We start from the raw sequence: 23135 nt of genomic DNA on the forward strand, positions 1-23135 counted from the left end.
GATGCTCGGTGTGGTGAAGCATGTAATCAACCGGGTGCCAGGACCTATATATCAGAACGAGTTTTAGATTGTGCTACGCTTCTAACTTAGAGGAGTTCACGTCCAAACAACGTGGGATCGAATTGGTACTCATGTAAGCTTCGGTCATGAGTGGAGGCGTTGTTAGACGCATTTTGTACATCCGGGGTTAAGAGCCATGCAGGATTATGCCAAAGCGGCAGGTGCCACTATTAAGATTTGTATGCTTGGGAGGAGCAAATTTTCCATTTACTGAAAGCGCAAAATACCTGGGTTGTTTGCTGAACAGAATATTTAACTACAAATGTAACATATTTTAAAGGACAAGAAAGGCAACTTCTGCCATATATACCTGCAAGAGAGCCATTGGCAATAGTTGGGGGTCTAAACTGCACTGGGTACATATACCCATGCACAGGGTATATACGAGTACTGCAGTTGTCTGACCTATAAAGCTATTTGGTGTTGCGGCCTGGTGGATGGCGCTTTAAAAGTCCACTTACTGTTCAATTCTCAGCAGAACCCAAAGGATGTATTTTTTGTGCATCACAGCCGCACTGAGGACTATACCATATGATGCACTGAATTATTGCTATGCCAAATGCCTCTGGACATTGTGGCTATACAAATTGGTGCAACTACTGCTGTGAGGCTAAAGGAGCTTTCGTTTGCTCCTGCGGCGCCTGCGGACACTGTGTTATCCTCGATACATTGCACGATGTTCACGTACATTGCGTGAGCAGCTTTTTAATAGCCTCCATATAGTATCTTCTATTTAGATGCCTTAAGGGTGTACTTTGAAGAACTTGCACTGGTCATATCGAGAAAGTTACCCGGAAATCCTTGCAATTAAAGAAGTGCTAGAATGACTAAGATATAATGTCATAACGGCGAATGTCACCAATGTCTTCTCAGACAGCCAGGCAGCGCATAAATCTCTGGGAGACATATTTCTTATTTCTAAAATTCAAAACCCGCCCTTGACTGTAGCACATTTCTCAAAGAAATGGCTTAACGATTAATAGTTCACATATTCTAGATGTCTGGCCACAGAGATATCCCAGGGAGTTGTAGAGCAGACAAACTTGCAAGACTAGGAACTCCTTACACATTCCAGCGGAACTGGAATCTCTAGAGATATGCGAGCTAAATCACAACGAAGGGCAACGAATGACAAATTTTGTTGCCCTATCTAGACTTGAAGAGGTCCTCCGCTTTGCTGTCACTGGCTAGAACAGGCGTCTCAGTCTTTGTGTCTGTCATGACAGGTCACTGTCTGATAGGTAAACATGCTGACAGATTGAAGGTTGCATGAAACGACTTCTCTGGAAGCAGTCAGGATGTCGAGGAAGAAGAGGCTATTGAACATCTGCTGTGTGTATGTCCCGCACAGGTAAACAGAACAAGTTCTACTGTAGATTCTCATTTCTTGAAAAATTATCTGAATTACCGAAAAACTTGACTTTTAGCATATATATGTATAAGATTTTAATCAAATTCTTATGTTCTTGGTGGAAAGATGTCATTTAAGTCGGAAAAAAAACATCAATACAACTTTCCAATAAATGCACTGAATCATGTTCACCATGGAAATAGTGTAATTGTCGCTGACAAAAATTCTGTCATTACATAAAAACGTATGCATTGGGAAAAGTACAGCTAATAGACAGTGTTGTTGAGCGTGGTTAATGTAGTATTTGTGTCAGAGAGGTTTTTTCGCAATAAATACGATTCAAATGCAACACCTAATATTGTTGAAAAGTCTTCTAACCAAAGATGAAACACGTCCCATAGTAGTTGGTGTGTGTTGCGATCTCTGGCTTTTCTTTTCCATTTACAAGGAAATCTCCGATCATTGAGCTCGTCTCGAAAGAGAAACAAACAGAAATTGTGAAATTTAATGATCTTCGCCCTAACAGGCAAAAAACTTGAAAATGAAAAAAATTTTGAATATTAGTTTATTTATTAAAATATTGTTATTGTGTTTATTAAAATAGAACTTCGCCTGCAACTTTCGAGTAGGTTTGTAACAAAAAATCGTCAACGGCCATTTGTTTTTTTCCATTTTTGTATGTGTATAAGCACATTTAATTGTTTTTATTTAAAAATCACCTCGTTGCAATTAAATGCATTTGATATTACTTCATTTCATTTACAAATCAATTGGGAAACTATTTGAAAAATCTTCCTTATTGCCTTTCATCGAAATTTCGTTTATAATTATTAACTAGTTTCAGTAATGTATATAAAATCATTGACGTTGCTGCAACCAGTTTCGTATTGCATTTCTCCATAAAAATGTTTATGACCGCTTAATTTTCACATATTGGTAAGATTTTTATATGTCTTTATTTGTAAATTTTTATTTTTGCGATTGTAAACACATAAAAGGAAAAGAGACAATTGGCGCCAACGCCAATTAAAATCATAACAAAAATATTTTCACATAACGCAATGCCATAAATTGCACAATTGTACAAATTTAGCAACATTTTTCTCATATCGATTGAAACTGTGGCGTATAAAAAATAATTCAATAATGAAGTCATCATAAAAATTCCTCCCACCAAATTATATACCAATTATAATTTTTTTGTTTTATATACAAATAATTTCTATCATTTATGATTAACACACTTTTACAACCTCTATTGCAGCATTCGCAACAACAGGGAAATGCTTTTCTTCAACTCCCTTATTAAGTGAAGCCAATTGCGGTAAGTAATCCTATATTTATGAAGCATGCAGCCAATTAAATTCTTAATGATAAAAAGAAAAGACATTTCACAATATGGGGAGTTGGGTTTCTTCAAGCAATCAAGCGCTAAAATTGTAATGTGATATCCCAAACGTTAGGCAATCTCTGTTCAACTGCACCTCATAAAGCTTACATACTACACTACGAGAAAAATAAAGAATATGTGTATTTTCATAAAACAACAATGCCATTGCTAGCCATTTCTTTGGCCACCTTCAGTGTTCTGGGCTTAAGTGGGTTATATGTTTTCCACCCAACAAGGTAATTTGCCCTTTAACACATTTTGTTTCTTAAGTCTTTGTTTTACATGCCCCCCTCTATTTTGCCAACAAAAGAAGAATTCATCATAAATTTTTAATTTTATGTGTCAAGTATATCCACATATTTTGTTTATAATTGGGCGTTGCTTTCCCATGCATACTTCACCGCATAATTTGTTCACGCTTATTATGGTACAAATTTAGAGCTTAGTCAAAGTAAATCATGGTTATTTATACACAAGCATTTTTTTTGTATATTTCTATTGCTTTGTCTGCGACTTCTTTACAGAAAACAAACACATAAAACACATTTCCGTTTGAACAGATTTCTGTAACTTAAGGTGTCTTCGTAAAGAGGAAATTTAGCAAACAAAAATTTTTTAAATTTTTATAAGAAAATGTAAAAAAAATTGGACCGAGTTAAGGGAGAGGGCGACAAATGCGCATGCAACATCGTGGAACAGCGAAACGGTCGGTAGGATGGTGAAAATCCTATGGGGAGATCCAGATCGTGAAAAGACGAGGCTATTACTGAAAGGAAGCAAGAAGTAGGTCAGTATAGCTATTGGTATCATAACGAGCTCACTTATGAAAAATCGGTACGGCAAGTGATAGCATGTGTAGGGCATGCGGGGAAGATGATGAGATGTTGGAGCATTTCCTTTGTCATTGCCAGGCTTTCGCGTTCAACAGATACTGGTACTTAGGTGGAGACACAATATCAGACATGAACCAACTTTGGGGAGTGGTATTGAAAACAATTAAGGATTTTGTAAGTATTCCTAACTTAAAATTTTCTTTATAGAGGTTACTTTATAGTTTTTAGAGCGCACAACAAGCCGATTATTGGCTTAGGTGTATGTCGACAGTGGCATGGGGCGGATTAATATCTGCACATTCTTTTCAACCTAACCTTATCTAACCTAACACCACTACTGCGGTACAGGGTATTATAACTTAGTGAATTTGATTGTAACACCCAGAAAGAAGAGAGATAGACATTGATAAGTATACCGATCGACTCAGAATCACTTTCCGATTCGATTTAGCTATGTCCGTCCGTCTGTCTGTCCTACTGTCTATCCATGTTAATTTGTGTACAAAGTACAGGTCGCAATTTTCATCCGATCGTCTTAAAATTTGGTACAGGCATATTTTCGTCCTAGAGACGAAGCCGAATTGAAAAAAAATCGGATCAGATTTGGATATAGCTCCCATATATATTGGGTTGCCCAAAAAGTAACTGTCGGTAATATAGTAGTAATATAGTCGGCGTTGACAAATTTTTTCAACGGCTTGTGACTCTGTAATTGCATTCTTTCTTCTGTCAGTTATCAGCTGTTACTTTTAGCTTGCTTTAGAAAAAAAGTGCGCGAAATTTTGTTTACATTTGTTTGTTTGGCGTCAATTTTAATATGGGTACCACATGTATTGAAAGAAATTCATTTAACAAACCGAATCAACGCTTGTGATATGCACCTTAAACGCAATGAATTCGATCCGTTTTTAAAACGAATCATAACTGGAGATGAGAAATGGATTGTTTACAACAACGTTAGTCGAAAACAATCATGGTCCAAGCATGGTGAACCAGCTCAAATCACTTCAAAGGCTGATATCCACCACAAGAAGGTTATGCTGTCGGTTTGGTGGGATTGGAAGGGTGTGGTATATTTTGAGCTGCTTCCAAGGAACCAAACGATTAATTCGGATGTTTACTGTCAACAATTGGACAAATTGAATACAGCCATCAAGGAGAAGCGACCAGAATTGGTCAATCGTAAAGGTGTCATATTCCACCAGGACAACGCTAGACCGCACACATCTTTGATCACTCGCCAAAAAATGAGTGAGCTTGGCTGGGAACTTTTGATGCATCCACCATATAGCCCTGACCTTGCACCATCAGTCTACCATTTATTTCGATCTTTGCAGAACTCCTTAAATGGTAAAACTTTCGGCAATGATGAGACTATAAAATCGCACTTGGTTCAGTTTTTTGCAGATAAAGGCCAGAAGTTCTATGAGCGTGGAATACTAAATTTGCCAGGAAGATGGCAAAAGGTTATCGAACAAAATAGCAATTATATATTTGATTAAAGTTCATTCTAAGTTTTATTAAAAATGCATTTACTTTCTTTTAAAAAATCCGCAATTACTTTTTAGACAGCCCAATATATTCGTCCGATTTGCAGAAATAATGCAATAATATGGTCATTTGTTAACCGATTCTCTTGAAATTTGGCAGTAAAGATTTTCTTATGACTCTCGACATTACATATGAATTTCATAGAAATCGTTTCAGAATTATATATAGCTCTCATGTATGTATATCGCCCGATTTTCACTCCTAGAGCTACTGCAAGCGCATTTATTAACCAATCTTCCCAAAATTTTGTACACCGCTTTTCTCGACGTCATCCACAAAGTCTATAAAGTTTATTGCATAACGTGTTTTGTCATGATTTCCTACATCTGTGCCAAATATGGCTCAAATTAGTCTATAACCTGATATAGCTGCCATGTAAACCGATCTGGGATCTTGATTTCTTGAGCCTCTAGAGGTAGCAATTATTATCCGATTTGTCTGAAATTTCGTACGACGGATCCTCTCAGGACCATCAATATACGTGTTTATTATGGTCTGAATCGGTCTATGGCCTGATACAGCTCCCATATAAATCGATCTCTCTATTTTACTTCTTGAGCCCCCAAAGGGAGCAATTCTTATTCGAATTGGCTGAAATTTTGCAAAGGTCCCCAACATATAATTTAATTGTGGAGCATAAATTAATATCGCACTAATAGTAGAGCAATTCTTTTCTTTTATCTTTTTTGCCTAAGAAGAGATACCGGGAAAAGAACTCGACAAATGAGATGCATGATGGAGGGTATATAAGATTTAGCCCGGCCGAACACGCTTTTACTTATTACTTCTTTCTTGTTTACTTTTATTATACCCACCACCATAGGATAGGGGGTATATTCATTTAGTCACTCAGTTTCCAACACATCGAAATATCCATTTTCGACCTAACAAAGTATATATATTTCGGATCGTCCTAAAATTCTAAGGAGATTTAACGATGTCCGCGCGTCTGTTGTTATCACGCTGCAGCCTTCACAAATTTAGATATTAAGCTTAAAAATATGGCACAGATACGTCCTTTTGCTGCACGCAGGTTAAGTTCTTGAACGGGCCAAATAGAACCACATTTGAATATAGCTGCTATATCTGTCATTTAAGGTTCCGAAGCCCATAAAAACTTTTATTACTTCCCGATTACGCTGACATTTTAAATAGTGAGCTTTTTTAAGCCTCCCGATATTCGACCGAAATATGATTCAGATTGGACTTTATTTAGATAAAGCTGCCATATAGACCGATCTGCCGGTTAAGGGTCTGAAGCCCCTAAATGCTGCATTCCTTAACCTATTTCGCTGAAATTTAAAATAGTGAGCTGTTTTAAGCCTTCCGACATTTGACCTAAATATGGTTCAGATCGGACAATATTTAGGTATAGCTGACATGTAGACCAATCTGCCGCTTAAGGGTCTGAAGAACATAAAAGCCTTATTTATTACTCGATTTCGTCGAAAAATGCAATAGTGAGTTGTTTTATGCCTCCCGATATCCGACCCAAATGTGGTTTAGAACGGATTATACTTAGATAAAGCAGCCAATTTAGAGTCTTAATCCCATAAAAAGCCTATTTGCTCCCTGATTTCGCAGCAACTATGACTTGTATGAGAGTTATCGCAACCTGAATCAAATATGATCCAGACCAGCCCCTATTTCGATATAACTATGGATGTGGTAGTGGAGTTATAATAAAATAGGATGATATTATATCCATGGTGGTGGGTATCCAAAGTTCGGCCAAGCTTAACACGTTTCTACTTGTTTTTATTTTTTTTGCAAACACATGAAAATGTCCTCAATACTCATAGAACATACTGTTATAATCATATAAGTTTCAATTTTAGTTAGTACCCACCTTAATGTATGTTCTTCTTTAATCCAAATATAATATGGCTAAATGTGTTTTGTAAAATGAGTAGTTGTGGCTTGTGTATGAATACAAGCGCAACTTCTTCGGGTCACACACTCTAAAAAAATCAAGCAACCATGAAGGTCAATGAAGGCAAAATTGTTTTTAATGTACCATAGGCGCGATTATGGCATCTCCCCTTTTTTCTAAAGGGCTGCCCTTTAAAACATATTAGCCATTTAGCACCTAGGCAAAATATAAACCTATTATTATAAACTAATTCTACCTCACAAGAAACTTTCGAATTTTTTCTTATTTTATGGCTAAAATCATTGAGAATGAACTATAAATAATACCACCATAATTCTTAATTATTATTTATTTATTATTTTTTTGTTATGGTCATTCCTAGACTTATGAATCATTTTGTTTTTTCCTTTCAAGCGTTGCGGTTTTATTATTTTTGTAACAACAAATGTTGCGAAACAAAATTAATACTTCCGTTTGATTTTTGAAGTTTTTGATGTACGATATTAATTTGATAAACTTTTTGGCAATAATTTGCTTTCGACATGCGAATATGTAACGTAACAACCCACACGCAGTGACGTCTAGAGATATGCCGATAAGTGGGGGCCAACTACGTAAAATCTAAATAATTGAATGAAAATCACCACAAATGATTCATTAATATTTTGTTTAAAAGTTGGTATGTTCAATTTACAATAGATTAGTGGAATTTTTAAATTTTTAAAATAATTGAGTCTTTGCAAGATCTACAAAAATACCTTAAATAGAGAAAATATTTTGATCTCCGCCCAAATACTCCCCGCATAATTATTGAGAAGGTACAAGGTACCTCGTCAATTCCGATCTCTGGAGAAAAGAGTAGTGCCCAAGGGGCCCCTTGTTTTATACCGAGTGTAAACGGGGGGCCGCATAGCGTCCCCATTTGGTAGAGAAGTTTTAATATGGCAGAATACCTCACAAATGTAGCCATCATCAGTAAGGGGATAACCCCGGCTGAACATTTTTCTAATGTTTACGCCGGAATTTGAAACCAGGCGTTCGTGCTAAGCACTGCAACAAGGTGGCTTCAGTACTATATTTTCTAGTGGCTTTTGCTTAGGTTGCATATTGTCCTTGTCGTGATACATCTCTATTTGGGGGTTTTGAAGTGTGTGGAACTTGGTTCCGACTCGTCAAATATACTTTTGGGAATTTTTAAGTTGAACCTATTTCCTGAAATGTATGGAGCAAAAAGAAGTGTACCTATTTGTATGAATGACGATCGCCCTTAGACTGAGGGAGTCGGATACCCATCGTTCCACAAACGATGGCATTCTTCTGTTCTGGTGGGTGCTTGCGATGCGTCGTGATGGAAAGCTATATAAGCCCCACGAAGAATTATGTGCCATGGGGAGCTGTTTTTCACGGAAATGTATCTCTACGCTGAGGGTACCACACCTAGCCCAGGACATTTTGTTTACACGAATTGCTCTTAATTGAATGAGAGCATGAGCCAATAGTCTACATTAAGTGGCTTGGAATTTTTTCAATCAGCACTCAAGGAATGCCTCTTATAAATGCAGTGTATTGTGTTGGGGAATATATTTTTAGGAATTAGAGGGGAAAAGTGGGAGTAGTATTTTTTTATTGACATTCGTTTTCAATTTCTGATTGTAATTATTTGGGGTTTTTGTTTTGTGCTTTTCTCCTCATCCCCTTTCTGTACCAACCGCCGTAGGATATACTGATAAAGTCATTCCGTTTTTAACTCTTCGAAATATTGATCTGCGATCCTATAAAGTATAAACGTATATTATTGATCGTGTTAATATTCTAAATCAATCTTGCCATGTCTGTGGAAATCATGATAGCGGTCGAACACGTAAAGCTAGCCGTTCTTAATTTTTCACAGGTACTTCTTATTGATACAGGTCGTTGGGATCTGCAAATGCACTATGTCGGCTCAGATTTGGATATAGCTCCCATATTAAGAGGTCCTTTGACTTGACTTCTTGAGCCGGATTATTCATGACAAATATGATCTAAATAAGTTCATAACCTGATATTCCTCCCATTTAAATCGTTCTCCCAATTATATCTCTTGAGCTCCTAGAGGGCGCAGTTCTTATTCCATTTTGGATGATATATGCACAATGACTTCTCTTACACCAACATAAGGGCCAAGTATGCTCTGAATCGCTCCATAACCTGATATAGCTATCATATAAACTCATCTCCCGATTGTACTGCCTGAACATTAATATGGTGCAGTGCTGTTGCACTTTTTTATACCCTCCACCATAGGATGGGGGGGTATACTAATTTCGTCATTCTGTTTGTAACTATTCGAAATATTCGTCTGAGATCCCATAAAGTTTATATATTCTTGATCGTCGCGACATTTTATGTCGATCTAGCCATGTCCGTCCGTCTGTCCGTCCGTCCGTCCGTCCGTCTGTCCGTCCGTCCGTCCGTCCGTCTGTCTGTCGAAAGCACGCTAACTTCCGAAGGAGTAAAGCTAGCCGCTTGAAATTTTGCCCAAATACTTCTTATTAGTGTAGGTCGGTTGGTATTGTAAATGGGCCATATCGGTCCATGTTTTCATATAGCTGCCATATAAACCGATCTTGGGTCTTGATTACTTGAGCTTTTAGAGGGCGCAATTCTTACCCGATTGGAATGAAATTTTGCACGAAGTATTTTGTTATGATATCCAACAAATGCGCCAGGTATGGTTTAAATCGGTTCATAATGGTATGATATGGCTGTCATATAAACAGATCTGGGGACTTTATTTCTTGAGCCTTTAGAGGGCGCAATTCTTACCCGATTGGAATGAAATTTTGCACGACGTGTTTTGTTATGATATTCAACAACTGTGCCAAGTATGGTTCAAATCGGTCTATAACCTAATATAGCTGCCAAATAAACCGATCTTGGGTCTTGACTTCTTGAGCCTATGGAGGCGCAATTCATATCCGATTGGAATGAATTTTTGCACGTAGTATTTTGTTATAATATACAACAACTGTGCTAAGTATGGTTCAAATCGGTTCATAACCTGATATAGCTGCCATATAAACAGATCTGGGGACTTGACTTGTTGAGCTTCTAGAGGGCGCAATTCCTAACCGATTTGGCTCAAATTTTGCATGACGTATTTTATTCTTACTATCAACAACTGTGTCAAATAAGGTTCAAATTGGTTAATAACCTGATATAGTTGCCATATTAACCGATCTGGGATCTTGACTTCTTGAGCCTCTAGAGGTCGCAATAATTATCCGATTTGCCTGAAATTTTGTACGACGGATCCTCTCATGAGCATCAACATACGTGTTTAATATGGTCTGAATCGGTCAATAGCCCCATATAAATCGATCCCCAAAGGGGCGCAATTCTTATTCGAATTGGCTGACATATTACACAGGTCTTCAATATATAATTTAATTGTGGTCCAAACCGGACCATATCGTGATATCGCTCTAATAGCAGAGCAAATCTTTTCTTATATCATTTTTTGCCCAAGAAGAGATGCCGGGAAAACGAACTCGACAAATGCGATCCATGGTGGAGGGTATATAAGATTCGGCCCGGCCGAACTTAGAACGCTTTTACTTGTTATACCTACCACCATAGCATTGGGTATACAAATCTATTGTAGTCATTTCGTTTGTAACACCTCGAAATATTCGTCTAAGACCCCATAAAGTATATATATTCTTGATCGTCTCGACGTTCTGAGGCGATCTAGCCATGTCCGTCCGTCCGTCTGTCAAAATCACGATAGCGGTCGAACGCATAATGCTAGCCGTTTTGTAGATCGCTTGGGATTACAAATGGGCCATATCGGATCAGATTTAGATATAGCTTCCGTATAAACCGATCTCCCAATTTAATTTCTTGGGCACCTGAAAGCCGCAATTTTTGTCCGATTTGGCCGAAATTTTGTATGTGGGGTTCTGTTATGACTTTCAACAGCTGTGCGAAATACGGATCAAATCTGTGTGTAACCAGATATAGCTCCCCTATAAACCGATCTCCCGATTTGACTTCTTGAACAACTGTAAGTCGCAATTTTTGTCCGATTTGGCTGAAATTGTGCATGTAGTGTTCAGTTATGACTTCCAACCATGTAAACCGGTCTCTCGATCAACATTTTTTGGTTCCTAGAAACTTAAATTTTTACTGGTTTGACAGAAGTTTGGTATGTAGAATAAAATTATGCCCTTCAACTAAATTTATTTTGTATACATTTTTAGCAGAATCCTTGGTAATGGGTTCCCAACATGGCTCGCTTTTATTTGTTTCATTTCACCAGCACGCAGGGGATGTTCCCTATATATGCAAATGCATTGTGTTGGCGGAAGAAAAGTTAGGAATGGAAGGAGAGAAAAAGGAGGTGGTAATTATTGACATTGGTTTTGAATTTTTAGATGCCGTAGTAGGTGAGAAAGATATTTGAATTATCTCTGTAGTACACTGTTCGGTCAACTGACCAATCAATCACAAACGGGGGTGAATTTTTGGAAAGACTCGTATTTCTAACGAACATCCTTACGTCAGGAATAAGAAGGCGAATATCAGTGGAACACACACCATGAAAGTAATAATAGAACAGTGCAACGCAAACCACTTTGCGGCGGTGTTCAAGTGGAACAATAGAGTTGGATACCGTACTGTCCCCTATCAACACTATCACCCTCCTCTGGGCACGGCCGAGTAGCTTCAGGGATGACCTCGGAGCACCGGCTCATAAATGCGTTGTTGTTGGTAGTATAGATATTAAGAAGATCAAAAATTAAGTAGTTCTTGCACCGCTTAAGAAAGCCCAATCACTTAGATGCTTCTTTCGACACTTCGAATACATGTTGTGCCCGAAGGGAATTACATTGTATTCTCATACCCAGAACATCATGAGCGTTTGACGGATCAATATCCATGCCGTCGACAGTTTTTGACGATAGTAAAGAGCCAGCAAATCGTTTGTGAGACAACAAACCGCAATGCGTCTTGCGTGCCTAAAAATCTACTCTGCGTGCCTAAAAATCTACTCATTTGACCCCGGTCAATTTGTATTCATTAGAAGAGAATCCATCTACAACAACTCGAATAGCGCGATTATCCAGAAAACTCGATATAAATCGGTGGAAGTCATTACCGGCACCAAATACGACAAGTATTGTTAGAAGTGCACCGTGTCAGACCCTATCAAAAGCCTTGAATATATCCAGTGCCATGACATTACTCTCACCAAATTGGTGCATACACGAAACGCCATCAGGTCGCACGTGGGGCGATTTCTGCGATTTCGCTTAGAAGGCCATTAGACTTTTAATCAGTGGCGGTCAGATGTACACACACTAGCACATGTGCCCAACACTGCTCTAAATATTGGGTTGCCCAAAAGGTAATTGCGGATTTTTATAAAGAAAGTAAATGCATTTTTGATAAAACTTAGAATGAACTTTAATCAAATATACTTTTTTAATTACTTTTTGGGCAACCCAATACATAACAAAATGATGTTTGACCATGCTCGCCGTAATCTTGGAATGTGCGGAGCATATTGCGATTGGCCGATAATTCGCAGGGTGGTTCGCCATACCCTTTTTAGGTATCGGCTATAACAGACGCATTTATTACCTGACTTCGTTAAAATTTTTAACAAAAGTTGTATCAAAACTCCCTACATCTGCCATAGAGATCGCTCGTCAGCTTTCATGTATGGTCATGTTTTTGGCGAAAATTGGTTTGTGGAAAGTCAGAATGTGAAAAGCATGGCTTAGTAACTTTTATATTAAAAATGCATTTGTTTCCAAAAAAAAAAAAATTAAAAAAAAAATAACTACTACGCCAATATTAACACTCTAAATAGTGATTTTACTATATATATATATTTGTGGGTGTTAAATTCAAGATGAATGACAAATCGAATGTAGCACACCAAGGGGAGATTATTTAAATGAGACTTCAATAAAAGAAATTGCCAGTTTTTCAGACAAATCAGAAAAGGGATACCACACCACTGGTGGACGCGTTTCGATTATTGGTAAGATAATCATTTTCAACTCCATCGTTGATAATATCCGTCTGTCTGACCAGCCTACATAGACGGTCGTTAGATAATACGTTAAGAAACAGGGGGCAAACTTCAACCATATCAATGAATGCTGTCCAATTCAAGTTTAAGCTCAATGTTATAAAAGAGCCCCTACATTCATTGATTGTTACTCGACTTCTTGAACGATGTGTATGACACTCCAAATGACACCACAAAAAACCCAATCGAATATGTTATGCAATGGAAGTTACAAATTATTTTTTTTTTTTTTTTCAACACTAAAATGTGCAATTAATTCCAAAACACGCACCAATTTTGCACTCCCACACGTACATATGTACATAAAACATAAAAGTCTCATCTTGCTTTTTTTTTTTTAAATCTACTCAAATGTAAAAATTGTGTAAAATCAAAGAGAAGATATGAAAAATTACCTTGACTTGATGTGGCACGCAATGCAGTCATTAACAGCAACGTCCAGAGCCATAAGCCTCCAAATCTGCCGCCTAATCCTCTGGCATGCATGACAGTGGTACTGAACTTTGGCAGTTTAAAGTTAATCGCCACACTACCACCAGCAGCAGCCCAAGTTCCAGACAAATGTGACATTTTTCTTTTGCTATTGTTACTTTTAACTGATGCTAAGGTTTTTCTTAACGCTTTTGTTGATTGTAGGGGCGTCAACCGCATATTTCGAAGTAACACAAAAGGCTGACTCCTGCTTCTTGGAGTGTTGTCCGCTAACAATATGACGATATTTACAATGTGTGATCAAGAGTGAAAATTTTCCCCAAAATCCAAAAAAAAAAATTCCGTCGTTGACTTTGTTGATTTTCTTTAAATTATGTAAATTTGTGTATGCGGGAAAAAGGCTAACATATTGTGCCGAAACACGTCAAAAATGTTGTTGAACTATGTAAGCAGGCGGTGGCTGCAGCGGCAATAACAGCTGCGTGCTTTTTTTTGTGAAGATTAAATGGGCACTTCACAGTTTGCTTGCTGTTGATGGTTGACGGTTGTTGTTGTTGTTGTTGTAGCAGCACATGCAATTATTGTCGATGGTTGGCTATATTGTTTGGCTTTTGATTCGAGTGCTGCAACATCAGCATTACAACTTCAGCAATCTGCAATTTTTCGTTTGTTTTCTGTCTTGATTTTTGTTTTCTTTTTTTCTTGCTGTTTTATCTGCCGTTGATGGATTCGCGAATTTTTAGACAATAATGAAGATTTATTTTTTTCTATGTGTTATGGTGGCTAAACAAAATCTGTATACTTGTAACTTGTTGATGCTTTCGAAGAGGGGAGGAGCTGTTTTTCTAGATGCTGCAGTTTAGGAGATTTCTCATGTAAACATTTTCCATTGTTACTCCATGGTGGTGAGACTTTGTTTTTGTTTTTGTTTTTTCTAAATAGCTTTAACAATTGTAATTATGAACACTTTTTCTCTTTCAATCAATCTACCCCTGGCTATTATCTTTTTGAAATTTATCGTACAACCATTGCATTTATGTGACTAATTAATTCACTATGATTTTAGATGGCATAGCCATTGGGGTGAGGTTAAATATTTTTACACAAATTATTTTTCTTCTTTTTTTATATTTTGTATTTGCTATTTTTGCTTGTAATCATTGAATCTATGGAAAAACTCTCTCACGTTTTTGTTTATGTATGCTTTAAAGTTTTCGTTTTCGCGTTTTATTATTATTCTTGATGTATTTATGTGAACAATTTACAATTGCAGCTGTTGAAGTGTAGAGAAAAATATATGATAAATTAGCATAGGTTCGTTTCTTAAGTCTTTTGTTTACTTTGCTGTTTGTAATGACTATTGTAGGAAATCAAGCATGGCATATGAAGGCTACATTTTTGAGATAAGAGGATTATATTATTAAATTCTGCTTAAACAAGAATCACGTTTTTTTATTTTAGAGTACAAAGGTCTTGTCCAAACCAAAAACATTAAAAATTTTATGGAAGCCATACATGGAGTTTCTCTTACAGAAAAATGTTGGAGAAAATTTTCCATAAAAATAAAATTTTAACAAAATTTCTTCAAAAATTAATTTAGGACAATTTTTCACAAAATTATCAAAAACAGACAAAATTTTAAATTTTATTAAACCATTTAGGGAAAGTCAACATTTGGGCATAATTGTGTGAAAATAAATCCTTCAGCTCAATTGTACAACTGTAACAAATACGGTTGACATACGGCAACATTATTGCAAATTCGCCAAAATCTGACGAAAAATCTAAATCTGAACAAACTTTGACCAAACTTCTACGATATTGTGGTAGACATCGAGGAAAGAGTTGTGCACAATTTTGGCGTTATTGGTCAATAAAGCGCTTGCAGTAACCCCAGAAGTGAAAATCGAGCGAAATGCATATATGGCAGCTATATATAAATCTGAACCGATTTCTATGAAATTCACTACTAATATTAAAAGACATAAGAAAATCCTTCCTACCGAATTTCTAGAGAATGTCGGTTAACAAATGAGCACTTTATTGCAATATTAGTCCAAATCTGACGAACGCATTTAAGGGAACTGTATATAAATCTGAATCGATTTCTAGAAAACCTCTTAGATATTGTGGTAGTCGTCGGGGAAAGCGTTGTAAAAGTTTTTGACCCTAGAAATGAAAATCGGACTATACTCATATATGACAGCTATATCTAAATCTTGGCCGATTTCTGTGAAATTCACCAGTAATGTCAAGAGTCTAAGAAAATCTTTCTTGCCGAATTTCTAAAGAATCGGTTAACAAATGAGCACTTTATTGCAATATTTCTTAAAATTGTATATATGAGAGCTATATCTAAATCTTAACCGATTTCGAGTAAACTTTATATACATTGTGGAAGTAGTCAAATAAAACGTTGTACAAACTTTTGGGAAGATTGGTCAATAAATGCGCTTGCAGTGGCTCTACGAATGAGAGCTATATCTAAATCTGAACTGATTTCTATGAAATTCACCAGTAATGTCGAGAGTGAAATGAAAATTCTTCCTGCCAAATTTCGAGAGAATCGGATTTCAAATGAGCTATATCTAAATCTGAGCCGATTTCCAACAAAATTTATAGATTTTGTAAAAGTCATCGAGGAAAGCGTTGTACAAAGTTTTGGAAAGATTGGTCAATAAATGCGCTTGCAGTGGTTCTAAGATTGAAAATTAGGCGACTCATAAATATGAGAGCTAGATCTAAATCTGAACCGATTCCTATGAAATTCACCAATAATGTCGAGAGTCGTAAGAAAATCCTTCAATGCGAAATTTCGAGAGAATCGTTTAACAAATGACGATTTTATTGCATTATTACTGCAAATCGGACGAACATATATATGGGAGCTGTAACTACATCTGAACCGATTTTTTCCAATTTCAATAGGCTTCGTCTCTAGGCCGAAAAACATCCCTGCATCAAATTTTAAGACGATCGGATGAAAACTGTGACCTGTAATTTGTACATATATTAACATGAACATACAGACAGACAGAAGGCCAGACAGACGGACAGACAGATGGACAGACAGACGGACAGACAGACGGACAGACAGACGGACAGACAGACGGACAGACAGACGGACAGAGAGACAGACAAATAGACAGACGGACAGACAGACGGACAGACAGGCAGACAGACGGACAGAGAGACAGACAAATAGACAGACGGAAGGACGGACAGACAGGCAGACAGACGGACATCGCTAAATTGAATTAGAAAGTGATTCAGAGTCGATCAGTATACCTATCGACGGGTCTATATCTATTCCTTCTGGGTGTTACAAAGAAAAGCACTAAGTTATGATACATTGTACCACGGTAGTGGTTAGGGTATAATTATTTAACACACAAGCTTGTGGTCTAGGGTTCTAAGGGTGTGGCATTATGATACAATTGGAGAAAATCGAAAAAAATAGTTAAAAAATATGCCGTGTGGGAACGGGTAAAGATATCTCTTTGAATGGTAAGAGCTGAGGTGTTATCGAAATCGTATGCAAGATCCCTACAAGATCCTGGCGCCTCTTGGCAGACCCCTAAAATTGGTCACCTAGGGATATCGACAAATTTTTCGGACTGCCAAATTTTCATTTGTGATCAGATTTTCTAATTCTAAGAAATCGTCTCTCCAAGGAGGTGTTGCACTGCGGACTCGACTATAAAAAAAGACCCCTATCATTGAGCTTAAACTTGAATCGGACGCAAAATTTGCATTTGCATTTATCAATTTTTCTGGCTTTGAACTTAGAAAAAAAATATATAGATTTTTATTCCCTCCACCATAGGATGGGGGTATACTAATTTCGTCCTCGAAATATTCGTCTAAGACCCCATAAAGTTTATATATTCTTGATCGCCTTGAATTTTAAGTCGATCTAGCCATGTCCCTCCGTCCGTCCGCCTGTCTGTCGAAAGCACGCTAACTTTCGAAGGAGTAAAGCTAGCTGCTTGAAATTTTGCACAAGTACATTTTATTTGTGTAGGTCAGTTGTGATTGTAAATGGCCTATATCGGTCCATGTTTTTATATAGCTCCCATATAAACCGATCTTGAATCTTGACTTCTTGAGGGGGCGCAATTCATATCCGATTTGGCTGAAATTTTGTACAACGGCTTCCCCTATGACCTTTAACATACGTCTTAAATATGGTCTGAATCGGTCTATAGCCTGATACAGCTCCCATAAGAACTGATCTCCCGATTTTGCTTCTTGAGCCCTTAAAGGGCGCAATTCTTATTTAAATTGGCTGAAATTTTACACACTAACTATGGTATCCAGCATGCAATTCAATTATGGTCCGATTCGGACCATCACTTGATATAGCTCCCATACTATAGCAATTCGTTGTTTGTCTAAAAAAAAAAAAAGGGAGAAAAACTCGAAAAATACGATCCATGGTGGAGGGTATATAAGATTCGGCCCGGCCAAACTTGGCACGCTTTTACTTGTTTTTTTTTTTTTTGTTTGTTGTTTCTTTTAGGAAGAATTCGGTTAATTGAACACACACACATTTATATTTCAACAATTATTTCAGGGAAATTTTTCTGAAATTGCCTGATTCAATTGACTATTGAATTATTTCGTGAAGTTACTGCCATAAGCACAAGATGTATACAAACATTAAGTATTGTTGTGTTTGAAGTATTTTTTTGTGCTAGTTCAATTCAATCTTTAAATAAGATCTTTATGCAAATCAAGCTATGGCTTTATGCCACAACACATTTTCAAACGCAGATGTTTATTTTTTGTTTGTTCTTTTTTTAAGGGTTTGGGATATAAACTTTGAACATCTGTGTTTAATCTACATTTTTCTGACATGTTGAGTGACACAAAGATACGTACAAACAAAGATACAAGAAAACAAGCATAAGAGCATGGTTTTCATTTGAGGTTTATGTTCGTCCAATTTTGAGAAATATTGCAATAAAATCCTCATTTGTTAACCAATTCTCTCGAAATTTGGCGGAAAGGATTTTTTTATAACTCTTGACTTGTAATCGGTTCAGATTTAGACATAGCTCCCATACATATGTATATCGCCCGACTTTCACTTCTAAAACCTTTGCAAGCGCATTTATCTCCCGATCTTCTCAATAACTTGCAATACGCTTTCTTCTGCGACAACTACAAAACGGGTGGGTTTTTGTGGACATCAGTTTAGATTTGCGTAGAGCTCCCATACATATTTTCGCTGATTTTGATTAGTTTTACAATAATGTGGTCATTTGTTAAACGATTCACACGAAATTTGTCACTGAGGATTCCTTTATGACTCCCGTCATTGCTGTTGAATTTAAATTTTTTCGAGGGTGTAGCCTGAATACCCATGGCGGTGTAGGGTAAAAAAAGGTCGGCTTCGCTCGATTTTAGCTCGTCCTTACTCGTTTGATATCCGAAGGGGGGGGGGGGGGGCCTCCCCTTACCCCAATTTTCAAAAACGCCAGATCTCGGTGATGGGTGTACCGATTTAAGCGAAATTTTGTATGCCACGTTTTGGTGCCCCAAAAACACTAAATTGGTATAACATTTTTTGATCAAAAGCCTGGGGGACGCCCCATCCCAAAACCCACCCGGGCGGACATGTTTCCCAACTGGACCAATATGGGTATCAAACGAAAGATATTTAAGAGTAGAATACGAACTTGGTATACAAACTTCAACCTAAGTGTTCGGGGGGTTACCCACAAAAAAAAAAATAGCAATACGGGTATCAAAAGAAAGGTATTTAAGAATAGAGTACAAATCTGACATAAAAATATATTCCTTGGTGTGTGAGGGGCCTCCCCACCACCCAAAACCCTCGAGCAGGGCATATTTACCAATTGGGACAATATGGATATCAAACGAAAGGTATTTAAAAGTGGAGTTAGAGTCTGATATAAAAGTGTATTCCTTGGTATCTGAGGCGCCTCCCCTCCAACCAAAACCCCTCAGCAGAGCATATTTATCAATTGGGTCAATATTGGCTGTTTAGAAGTTGAGTACACATCTGTTATAAGAATTTGGTCCAAGGTGTCTACGGGGCTTCCCCAACCCCAATAGAATGATGTAGATCTAACATCCAAACTTTAATGGGCGGACGCTTCCCTTAAGTAAGTAAGTGTCCAAACAAAATTTCGTTTAAATCGCCCTATCTATCTCGGAGATTTGGCGTCTCTGAAAATTAGGGAAAGGGGAAGATAAGGTGTCGCCCATTGAAACCGATTATTTGTTATTTGGGTTCTATAGGTTTGAATTCTTTGCCTTATTGGCTGAAATTTTTCGTGTTAAGTTCTCTTATGACTTTCATCATACATACAAAGAATTGCCCATGTCGGCTAAAAATCTGCTTCAGTTTTCATATGCAATTATCTTCCGATTTGACTTTTTGAGCATACGTATACAGGGCTCATTTCTTATCCATCACATATTGTATGTAGATTAAAACAATTTGCATAGGGACTTCAAATATAATGAACTCCAGTTCAGCCATATACCCCCCCCACCATAGGATGGGGGGGTATACTAATTTCATCATTCTGTTTGTAACTATTCGAAATATTCGTCTGAGAACCCATAAAGTATATATATTCTTGATCGTCGCAACATTTTATGTCGATTTAGCAATGTCCGTCCGTCCGTCCGCCTGTCTTTCGAAAGCACGCTAACTTCCGAAGGAATAAAACTAGCCGGTTGAAATTTTGCACAAATACTTCTTATTAGTGTAGGTCGGTTGGTATTGTAAATGGGCCATATCGGTCCATTAACTGATATAGCTGCCATATAAACCGATCTTGGGTGTTCACTTCTTGAGCCTCTAGAGTGCGCAATTCTTATCCGATTGGCATGATTTTGCACGATGTGTTTTGTTATGATATCCGACAACTGTGCCAAGTATGGTTCAAATCAGTCTATTACCTGATATAGCTGTCATATAAACCGATCTTGAGTCTTGACTTCTTGAGCTTCTAGAGGGCCCAATTCTTATCCGATTTGGCTGAAATTTTGCAAGACGTATTTTATTCTTACTTTCAACAACTGTGTTAAATAAGGTTCAAATCGAATATAGCTGCCATATAAACCGATCTGGGATCTTGATTTCTTGAGCCTCTAGAGGTCGCAATTATTATCCGATTTGCCTGAAATTTTGTACGCCGGTTTCTCTCATGACCATTAGCACACGTGTTTATTATGGTCTGAATCAGTCTATAGCTCGATACAGTTCCTATAAAAATCGATCTCTCTATTTTATTTCTTGAGCCCCCAAAGGGCGCAATTCTTATTCGAATTGGCTGACATTTTACACAGGTCGCCAACATATAATTTAATTGTGGTCCAAACCGGACCATATCTTGATATCGCTCTAATAGCAGAGCAAATCTTTTCTTATATCCTGTTTTGCCTAAGAAGAAATGCCGGGAAAAGATCTCGACAAATGCGATGGTAAAGGGTATATAAGATTCGGCCCGGATGAACTTAGCACGCTTTTACTTGTTTGTGACTTATTTCATAGCTGAAAAAGCCAAAGATCAAATGTTATATTTTTATCCTAGTGAGTGTGAAGTAACCTTTTTTATTACGTCTTATGCAATCCAACCCCAAAACAAAATATTCATATTTTTGGTACAAAGCAGCATTGTATAAGTCGCAATTCTAAGAAAAACATAATAAATTACAACCCGAAATTTTATTATTGAACAGACCAAATAAATCCAAAGAAAGAGAGATAATATCTCCAGGTAGCCTTCATATGCCATTAATTGCCACTTAAAATAATAAATTTTTTAGCTCCTTATATGAGTTTTAAAAATTTTCAGGGGCCAATAAATGTAGGAGAATTTTGAAAAGTATGCAAATTTCTCTAACAAGGCTTGGCCGAGTCACAAATTTTTTCAATCCACAATTTTAATTTATTGTTTAAAAAAAAATGGTAATGGAATTCTAAGATAAAACAAATTGCATTTTCAAAACCCAAATTCGCATTGATGTATGTGTGTGTGTGTCTATCACACTACTTCAGAGATCCGCAAACACGTTTGTTGCTTAAGTCTTTTGTTTTATTATTTATGTTTTCGGTTTTTTTTTTTGGTTTTGTTTTTTTTTTGCCAACGAGTACACTTCAGAAACTTTTTGTATGCATTTGTTGTTTTTGTTTGGCATTAATTTTTTTGTATTTTATTTTTGATGTGTTTGTTTGCAAACCGGAATTCAATTATGAACTTTAAGCATTTATTTTTATATAACACTTAGATACTCGTATAAGAACAATTTGTTGTTTTTATTTCATATGGTAGGTAGCACACTTTTTTGCGTAACACTTCAGATTCTATTTTTCACAAGTACTTTGAACAACATTAAAATTCAATTAAATTAGTTATTTTTCTCGGCATAGTGTTTTTTTTATTTATTTGCACACACATTTCTTGGTTTAACACATACACCACCCGCTACATGGCTAACAATAAAATCCTTTCTCTTTAAACTTTGCTCTGCTTTCGTACACTAGGCTCGTAGTATGACCATGTTTATATTTCACGTTTGCCCAAGATTTCTAGCCTTTAGGCCTGATTTGTTTGTGCGGTTTTTTGAGCCAAAATAATAAAAAAAAACAAAAAAATTACATGCATGCAGACTGAATGCCAGATAACTGAAAATGATAAGCAGTGTTGCTTGCCCGAGATTTGGCTTTTTTCATACAACAGCAAAAACAACAACAAAAGTTCCGAGCGACAATACCCACAAGAGCGGCTAGTATAGGGCAACAGCTTTTAACTGGATGACCTCGCTTTAAATTTTTATTCAACCAACATTATTAGCTGAGATGCAGCTCTTGTACTTTTAAACTGTGGCTGAAAGCATTTTCTATTTTATGTTTTTATTAAAATATTCTAAAATTCTTTTGTTTTCACACCTTTTTCTCGAACAGAAACAAATAACCACCATTCACTGTCACATTCAATTAACACTTGGACAAATATCTTACAAATGTCAAAGTGCCTCGCCATGCAATCGCTCGAAATATGGAAAAACACACACACTCACGCTTCGTATTCTTTGTTTTTCTGGGACGACGTAAAATGCGTTAAATTTTGAATATAACAAACAAATTCAACCGCTTTGCGACGCGTCCAAACAACGTTGTTATCCGTTCGAAACGTCAGCACGTAATGAAAGTTGTCTCATAACTGGTTTAAGTTTTGCGCATGTCAGAGGCAGCCAGCAACCGTTTGGTCTCCCTCCAAGCAAGCCGGTGTATGTGTTTATGTGTATGTGTGTGTGTGTGCGTATTTTGTGTAGATTTTTCACTGCGCAATCTCAAAGCTTTTGTGTTTTTTCTTCAACAATGCTTGTTGGCTCGCAAGCATGTTTGCGGCTTATTTGGTGTAGACTTTTGCTGTGTGTCGCGCTTTTTGTGACTGGCCCCCACCCAATCTTACCTTAACTACCTACCACTACTGCATCAGGAATTATTTTACAGTTTTAATTTGCCTTCTTTTTCCCATCATACAATCGAGTATTTTAAGACTGTTTTTCGGTTGGTA

The 23135-nt window shown here is 37.0% G+C and overlaps 2 protein-coding genes across 3 annotated transcripts in view; one reads left to right on the forward strand and one right to left on the reverse strand.

The window, feature by feature from the left end:
- The window catches only part of LOC106095964 (sushi, von Willebrand factor type A, EGF and pentraxin domain-containing protein 1), a 126318-nt gene extending 112054 nt beyond the window's left edge, over positions 1-14264 (reverse strand). Inside the window, exon 1 of the mRNA XM_013263429.2 lies at positions 13536-14264. Coding sequence (XP_013118883.2) covers positions 13536-13791 — 256 coding nt within the window. The 5' untranslated portion in view covers positions 13792-14264. The remainder of the gene's footprint in view (positions 1-13535) is intronic.
- The window catches only part of LOC106095965 (mucin-2), a 316849-nt gene that overhangs the window by 163531 nt on the left and 130183 nt on the right, over positions 1-23135 (forward strand). For both annotated transcript variants that reach the window (XM_013263431.2, XM_059368100.1), the window contains exon 4: positions 2676-2735. The gene's annotated coding sequence lies outside the window, so the exon portion shown is untranslated. The remainder of the gene's footprint in view (positions 1-2675; positions 2736-23135) is intronic.

Source organism: Stomoxys calcitrans, chromosome 4 (assembly GCF_963082655.1).
Source record: "Stomoxys calcitrans chromosome 4, idStoCalc2.1, whole genome shotgun sequence".
In the NCBI taxonomy this organism is placed as follows: domain Eukaryota; kingdom Metazoa; phylum Arthropoda; class Insecta; order Diptera; family Muscidae; genus Stomoxys; species Stomoxys calcitrans.